The 8,589-nt window shown below is 36.8% G+C and overlaps 1 protein-coding gene across 4 annotated transcripts; it reads left to right on the top strand.

The window, feature by feature from the left end:
* The first annotated feature begins 2,914 nt into the window (after positions 1-2,914).
* Positions 2,915-8,199, top strand: LOC142349273 (protein-glutamine gamma-glutamyltransferase K-like). Of its 4 annotated transcripts, XR_012760811.1 has the most exons (3): positions 2,915-3,169; positions 5,403-7,413; positions 7,612-8,199. XR_012760811.1 is itself a non-coding variant. In XM_075400724.1 (2 exons), the coding sequence occupies exons 1-2, from the start codon at positions 2,944-2,946 to the stop codon at positions 7,250-7,252; spliced, it is 2,076 nt and encodes a 691-aa protein (XP_075256839.1). In that variant the 5' UTR covers positions 2,915-2,943; the 3' UTR covers positions 7,253-7,468. The 4 variants fall into 4 exon arrangements, 3 of the variants coding, with proteins under 3 accessions (XP_075256839.1, XP_075256840.1, XP_075256841.1); XM_075400724.1 differs by lacking the exon at positions 7,612-8,199 and having other exon boundaries at positions 5,403-7,468; XM_075400725.1 differs by lacking the exon at positions 7,612-8,199 and having other exon boundaries at positions 5,457-7,468.
* The last annotated feature ends 390 nt before the right edge of the window (positions 8,200-8,589 follow it).

An 8,589-nucleotide genomic window follows, 5' to 3' on the forward strand; every position in this document is an offset into this window, starting at 1 on the left:
ATAGTATTTCATCAGAGTTGGGGGACGTTCACTGGAGTCAGTGAGGAAGGAACCCCAAACCTTCCGTTTGCTAAAGCAACTTAACTGGACTCGATGATTTAATCACTACACCAAGTGAGACAGAAAGTTTTATTTTTAAATTGATTAAATATTGATTAGGGGATATATGAAAATTTTTATTATTTTAATATTTCTTTCAATTTTTGTTCAAGTTTTTTCGCAAGTTGGTTTTACGTGCTTTTTACACGGTCTCATCTGCGAAGCAGTTTCACTGATTAGTTTTATACTAGTATCTGGGATACGTTCACTGGAGTCACTGAGGATAGAACCCGAACTATCCGTCTGATAATGGTTAATTACCAGCTTAACTCTGTACTAGTGGTTTGCACTAAGTGAGACAAGAAATGATAGATTTAAAATATAAAAGAAGTGAATTTAGCGCTAATATATAGTAGTGGATAAAACAGGGTTTCCAGAAATCAGTAAAATTTGGCCAGATTCGACATGCGTGATTAGCGCTTGGAGAAAGGGTCAAGCGCTAATCAGGGGGGCTTGGACAGGGTGGCTGGAAACCCTGTTTTATCCACTACTATCGAGTTCTTAGGAGGTTTCTCCGAATTAGTTCGCATGACTGGCGTTCGTCTTTAGCAATCTTTAGATCGCCTCAAGCAGTCTGTGACCTTTTTTTATGAGGGTCGGCTGCAGCTTTTTTTGCAGGAAATCCATTGTTACAGTATTCAGTTAGGAATATCATTGACAATTGAAGACAATTGACGATTGTAAGGATCAGTAGATGCTGAATCAAATCAGATGGTCAACTCACCCACAATGTGAGGAGTGTTTATCATGAGGAAGATCACCCAATGAGAGGACTCTTTCATAGCGAATATCTTAGTTGTTTGTCTCACCCAATGAGCTGAAGCACAAACAATTTCAACGCAAGCAAGATGAAAAAGTTGAAAAATTTTAGTTTTGAGACCAGGCGTCTTTTTCTGGTAATTTGTTTGATAGTGACTAAGATTCGATTCCTTCTAAACCAAGATGTTTCATAAATTCAAATATTTATTCGTACAAATAAAAGTTATATAGATTAGAATAGGTCTAAAATTTGTTTGTGAGTTCGTTGTCCTTGACGACACTTGGCTAACCAACTGACACTTTCAGGTAGAAGCAATGAGCATGAAATGTAAAGAAATTATCTGAGCTCTGAAAAATTACTGTTTATTCAAGTTTTCAAGATAACATTGCTGATCGAAGTTTCGGAAAATTCTTTGGCGTATAACGGCGTTGCTTCTAAATGGAAATGAAATCAATCTTGAGCACCTTTTGTATAACATAATAAAAAATTGGGAGTATAAATATACGCGAGAAGAGGTTCCTGGCTGGGGAAATGGCTGAGCCTAAAAAGGTGGAAAACCCTTAGATTACTCAGAAGTTGAAACATGTTTTTCAGCAAATTACTACAATATATTCGAACAAACTTTTGAGGAACCTATAAAAGGCTCTTTTCCGGAGTGTTACAGCTTCTCTTATCAGAATTTTGTTCGTAATAGCTAAGTTTTTTCAAAAGGGAATGACACGTTTATCGTTAATATACAGTTTTTTTTTTAATTTTTGAGGTCAACAGACTGCAGCGCATCACAGAGGGTTTTGCAGCGTGAAGCTCTTTCGCTCGTTTCAAAGTACAGTTAGAAATGGTGTTTGAACACAAATTCGCCCTCTCGCTAGTGTTTTTTTTGTTCACATGCGGCATTTTGACATTGATTTTTACTGTTCTTTGGATCTAATTTTTTCTAAATGGTTTTCCTAATCCAATCATTGTCCATTCTTGGTCTAGGTTTTTATTTATTCAATGAAAATTCGTTGAATTGTATGTCAGGATTTGTCCTGCTATGTTTTTTTATTTCCTCAACAGGATTTTTGTTACGACCATATGACAGTCACCGCTTCAAATCTGCTTTTTGTGCATTCTTTTATGCAACTTCAACTGAATTGCGAGTGTCATTTTTCGCTCTTTTTGGAGAGTGTTTTTTGTTCATTCACGTGATTAAATTTTCCATCGCACGTCACATCACTCTCAAAAATGACTTCCTTACTCTGAAATTGACTTTTCTTTACTTCAATTTAAAGAGATAAGGTCAAATGAATGTATGTCACTTTAACGGAGTGGTATTTAAGGGCAGCTAATTGAATCAGCAATAAGTTCAACATTCTTAAAATACAACAGTTCGGTATTTTAATTTTTTTTCTGTTTTATTTTACCATTTCTTTGAGACTGCAGGTTTACGAAGCTATTGCGGCTATTTTCTGGCAATCTGCCAGCTATGTTTCTTGTTTTTGATCATCACTCACGATTTTTAACAGTATTCGAAATGTGATATCCACATTGTTTTTCTAAAAAAAATTCATTGCATGAAAGATCAGCCGTAGCTGTGCGGAGGCACATGTACGAGTGCTTCTGTTCTGTTCAATATTCTGTTTTCTTGACTATAGTTACCAATAATGACATATTGTTTTCATAATTATCAGTCCCAAGAAATATATAATTTCGTTTGGAAGTGGACTCAGTTGTGATTATAGCAGATTAGGAAGTATAACATGGGTCAATTCGGACATAAGATCAAAGAGACTTAAACGCCAGGCAAAGTTGAGTGTGTTTACATGTGCTCGTCTCAATATGATACTTGGTGTATTAGATTAGATCTAATGACAACTTCGTTTCCTTCACGCGGTCTTCAAACCATTTTACCACAATTCAACGCTCGGTCGACCACTTTGTACCGCTATTGTAAGCTCTTTGATGAACACGTGTACATGAATGTCCTAAATTTGTCGATATGCTTCATTTCTAAGTTTTATTGGTTCGCTGCCATTTTATCCTCTGGTTCATTGGAGCACAACTAAATCCGGCCCTACAGGAAACCGGTTGTTTTTAGGTTAATAATGTCTCAATCTCCAGAGAAGAAGCCACGCTTAGATGATCCTTGTATAAATCTGAATTTGGAAATGAACAGAAAGGCGCACTATACAGACAGCTTTGAAAACCCAAGTTTGATTGTGAGACGAGGATTTCCTATCAATATCACTACTACAGCTCCCATTGATGGAGTGAAGCTAGTCTACATAGCTGGAACCAAGCATCCACAAAGAGACTCACAGCGACTATTTGGTTTGTCAATTCCCTTATCCCAAAGCTACTAGTTTTGTCAATGCTTTTTACGGGAATCGAATTTTGTTCTTTTGTAATAGCCGCGAAGCGATAGCGGCTATTATTGGGGACATCGTGGTTTTTTACAATTCAAGGAATTTGAATTGAATTGGGGCGCTGTCTTTTTTTAAAGATCTGTTCACACATTTTCATGAATTTTGAGGTCAAATTGGAGTAGTGATTTTGGTCACGCCGAACCAGGAAGTGGATCTAAAAACTGAGTGGTTTTGTGGCGTGAAATTTTGTTGCTCTAATTTGAAAGTAGAGTGAGAAAACGGTGTTTGAACGAAAATTCGCTTTCTCGCTAGTGGTTTTTTGTTCACATGTGGCAATTTCACTTTGATTTGTACTGTTTTTTTCGATTTTGGATTGGATTTGTTTCTAAATGGTTTTCCCAATCCATTCATAGTTAATTCTAGGCCTATTTGTTGTTTGAGCCAAATTTCCATTTCTCGCTAGTGGATTTTTGTTCACATGCGGCATTTTGACATTGATTTTCTGTTTTTTTATCTGATTTTTTTAGAAATGGTTTTCCCAATTCACTTATAGTCCGTTCTAGTTCTAGTTGTTTTTTGTTTAGTCAATGAAAATTCTGTGAATTGTACGCCAGGACTTGTCCTGCTTTTTTAATTCGTCGTCTCATCGACATGACTTCTTGGAATTGATTTTTTCTATGGCTTCAGTGACTTTTAACTGCTTTGCAGTTAAAAGTCACTGAAGCCAAGAACTCATCGACATGACTTCTTGGAATTGATTTTTTCTATGGCTTCAAATTTTAACTGCTTTGCAGTTAAAATTTGTGTACGTGACGTCATTTCTGCTTTTAGGTCAGTTGCGTGACTTACCTCACTCAAAAAATTGACTTCTGATCTCACTTATGGAACTTTAAATTTTATGAATATTTACTAGTCAATAGTGTGCATCTAAGTAGTGCCAAACTTATATCCCCTAATTCTTGGTTATTAGTCTTGAGTTTTTCATTTCGAATATCAATTTTGAAAAAGTTCTTTTAGGGTTTTTCTTTTTAGACCGTATGTGTCATAAAATTGACAGTCCGAATATAACCCAAAAAGTCTATTGGTCTATTAAAGGACTGGTTGTTGATCTTATTCCTTTAGTTGTTTCAATTCATGGAAGGCCACAAGCGTTTATCGCGGCTATTTTCCCGCAATCTGCCGGCAATGTTTTTCAAATTGAAGTAATTTTGATGTCATTTGCTGGTATTGTTGGTACCGACGCTGATTGTTTGATGACAGAGATTACACTGTCATTGTGTTTTTTTTACAATTGAGGGAATTTGGAATCCAGACTCCGTGCTGTGAAAAAATTTAACAATTTGCATGACACCATTGATCTCGTAAAAAGCTGGCTTCATTTTTGATATTTATGGAAAGAACATTCTACGTTATTAAGCACCTGTTTTTTCTGCCCTCATAAAAACCCGAGTGGATAATTTATTAAAGCTTTTGAATTCAAATCTCATCGTCAACTTTAAGAATTTCTGCCTTGCCGTGTTCACTGATTGAAAGCAAAGTTAACCATTTAAAAATGGAGCAAAAGCAAGTAAATACAATGCAAGCAGGGTCATCAAATTTTACTGCATAATTTTTCTCCACAACCGCACAATTTTTTGTTGTGGTTTATCCAATGAATTTTGCGGTCTTCGAGTATTCGGGCTGCGCTTGAACGCTAACTTTATTGAACTTACTAGCTCCTTTGTGAAATAATTTAGGTCACAATTTTCGTTGCAACTCTTCTCTATAAGCACTTTGTCCTGTTTTTGGTTCCCTTTTTCGTCTAAACCTACTAAATAAATTTACCGTAACAGAAACGTTTAAAGTCAGTTTGATTTTGTGTAAATATCTCCCTGAAACATATTTAGCGCGCTAGAACAGATAATCTCAAATTTCAATGCTTTTAAACACCATTTAACAACGAGAATAATTTACGCGCTAAGATGAAATAGTCCAAATTAATGCAATAGGTTTTTCGTTTTGCGTTGTTGATTCATAATTTGCAGAATACAATTGAAAAAGGATAATCGCCATGGTTCTTTCTAGCTAGCATGTTTTTTTGGTGAGGTGCTTTGTATCCGTGCTGTCTCAACTAGAATTGAGTTTCTCTACGCGGATCTATCTTTAAATTTTCTACATTGACCCGTTTACGTACTCAATTGATCTTGAATTTTGACCAGGCGGTAAAAAAGTGGCAACAGAGGTCACTCTCACAGTTGATAAACCAACTCTAGCAGGCTGGAAACTTGAAACCAAGAGCTCAGAAACAAACAATTATCAACTAACCCCTCCCTCTAACTGCGCCGTTGGCCGATGGACAATCAAATTCACAATAGACGCTAAAGAGGTCGAAATGCAAGCTACAATCCTATTCAACCCATTCTGCAAAGATGACCAAGTTTATATGGAATGTCCGGAAGAGCAAGAAGAATATATACTAAGTGATACTGGTCTAGTATTTATAGCTAATTCATGGCGAATAAAACCTCAAGGATGTGGATGGGTTTTCGGTCAGTTTGAATCGCGAGTTCTAGAATGCTGTTTAGCTCTATTAGAGCGCTCTCCGCTAACTCCGACATCGAAGAGCTCAGCGACTTTAGTGAGTCGAAGTATGACAGCGTTAGTGAATGCGCAAGATGATAACGGAGTGATAGAAGGAGATTGGAGTGGAGATTACTCCGGCGGAACAGATCCTTCGGAATGGACTGGATCTGTTGATATCCTGTTGCAGTATCTGGAAACCGAAAAACCTGTCAAGTATGGTCAATGTTGGGTCTTCTCAGGGGTTCTTGTAACTGTCCTGAGGGCATTAGGTATTCCGTGTCGCTCTGTCACTAATATCAGGTCTGCGCATGATACTGAAAATAATTTAGTAATCGATATATTCCATGATAGACATGGGAATAGATTAGAGTCGGATGATTCGGTGTGGAACTTCCATTTATGGAATGAAATGTGGACTAAAAGACCAGATCTTCCTGATGGTTGTGATGGTTGGCAAGCTTTGGATGCAACTCCTCAGGAAATGAGTGACGGTTGTTTTCAAGCTGGACCTGCTTCCCTAAACGCCATTAAATCTGGAGCTGTATATCTCCCATACGACGCCAGGTTCATTTTCGCTGAAGTGAACGCAGATCGAGTTTACTGGCGGGAAGACTCAGACGGGAACTATAGGATCAAAAAGATAGATAAGAAACATGTTGGACGAATGGTTGTCACAAAAGCTATAGGATGTAACGATGTCGACGATATAACAGATCAGTACAAACATAAAGAGGGATCGGAAGAGGAAAGATATCAAACGAGACTTGCAGTCACTTTTGGAACTGAACCGGATATTTATGAGAATGTCGAAGACGAAGATGAAGTCAAAATGAAGTTCCACTGCGAAGAGGATTATATCATAATTGGACAGCCTATAGAGTATACGGTAAAGCTGATATTAAAAGATATGGAAAGGGCAACTGCGTTGTTTAACGCTACGGCAAGTGTATATGGCTATAATGGCAAGTTTATATGTAACGTTCAGTCTCACAAGTGTGAACTGCTGTTACCAGAGCAAAAAGTATTCAAAGGACGGATTGAAAGCAGTGAATATGAAAGTGTTGTAAGAAGTGGCAGTATTATAAAGATATCTGTAATGTACGATCTGAAAGAAGCCACAGATATGGGTTTCTTAGAAGAGGAAATACCCCTTAGAGCGCCCCCTCCTAAAGTTGAAATATTAAGCCAAGAACCTTACATAGTTGGCGTACCCATACAATTGAAGTTCTCTTTCAAAAACCGATTTTCATCGGCCTTGACGGGTGGATACTTTCGTCTGGACGCTCCCGGGTTCAGTTCGAGGGATCGTCTGGAAATCGATCAGAAACTATTAGAGCCTGGAATAGAATGTAGCTATAGAGTAGAATACAAGCCAAGGAAAAAAGGGAAGATTAATTTGGTTGTGTCGTTCAATTCAGACCAGCATAAAGGACTCCATACTTACAAACACATCAACGTGCAGAATTCGAAAAGCGATGATTTTTAATTCACAGAACAGAACCACATGTTTTCAGTTTACACGACCCGAGATATAGTTAAAGCTTGACTTGACAAAAACAATGCTTCAAAAACTTTCTCATAGAGCTAACGTAAAAAAAATACATTCAATGTTCTACATCAAAATTTTCAACGCCGTCTTTGGATTTGGTTTGTAGTAATGATCATAAAATTGCAACGCAAACGAACGTTCGAAGAAATCTCAACATGCAAATGATCATCAAAATAATTCTTTGATTGTCAATGTATTTTTTTCGCTTTAACTGAATTATCCTACATTTCTATACATTTTTAAAATTGAACTTAATTTCGAATTTTTTTGAAACGCTCGCTTGCGTTGCAACATAGTGGAAGAAAATATATAGCTGTTTTCGAGCGTGCAATTCACGTATTGTGGTTTTTGTCTAATTCTTGCGCACTGATTCTTTGCTCTTCGATAGAATGGCGGACCTGAAATATTTCATTTGGGCAGTTAGTTCATTATAATCACAGTTTGTGGTCTCATGTTTGTATTTTTTCAGTCGATTGAGTTGATTTATTATTTCATGTTAGTTACATTTTATGAACCATAACTAAGTTTGAATATTGGCCTTATTATAGCTACCTCACTTATTACTGTACTTTTGTACTACTGCCACCTTTACATGAATCATTATTTTCGTTTTGGTTTTAACTTGTTCATAGCAAAAACTTTTATTATAGCGATAGCGCAGCTGTTGTTGCTGTAATATTTCACCCGTGCTGTGTTTCGCTCACATATAATGGCTCCATCATATTTTAAAATCAGGGCATTCATTTTATGTACTTTCTTTATCAAGACTGGTTATTGATGAATTACTTTTAGCTTAGTTTCCTATACTACTAATTATTACGAGACTTCTTGATATGGCTACTTTAGCTTATACGCTGTTTTTGTGAATTAAGAATAGATTATCACAGTTCTTCATAGCACAAGCAGACATCTGTCAAAATTAGAGATTGATGATGAGAGCTACTGTGTGTTGTGACCGGTGTGCGAGTGAGCAATTCGTGCTTAGTCTCATCCAATGAGAGGAGAGATTCATGAAAGTAAATCAGTAGTACCCGAACGTAAAAGACGTGAAGTAAGGTTCGATGAAAAATTCACCACGTCAGCAATCGAAATTTTCAACTCAATCAGATTTGGCGATCAAATTGGATTGAACAATAATAAGCTCGGAAAACCTGACTGTGTGGGGCTCACTCGTAGAGTTGAGCATGAACTCTTCACACTTTTTAACAATGCGAAAACTAAATCAATTTTTTCTCTTGCAAATGATTCTTGAAACGAAAATCTTCATCGAAAAG

Source organism: Convolutriloba macropyga, chromosome 11 (assembly GCF_964194025.1).
Source record: "Convolutriloba macropyga chromosome 11, txConMacr16.3, whole genome shotgun sequence".
In the NCBI taxonomy this organism is placed as follows: Eukaryota; Metazoa; Xenacoelomorpha; order Acoela; family Convolutidae; genus Convolutriloba; species Convolutriloba macropyga.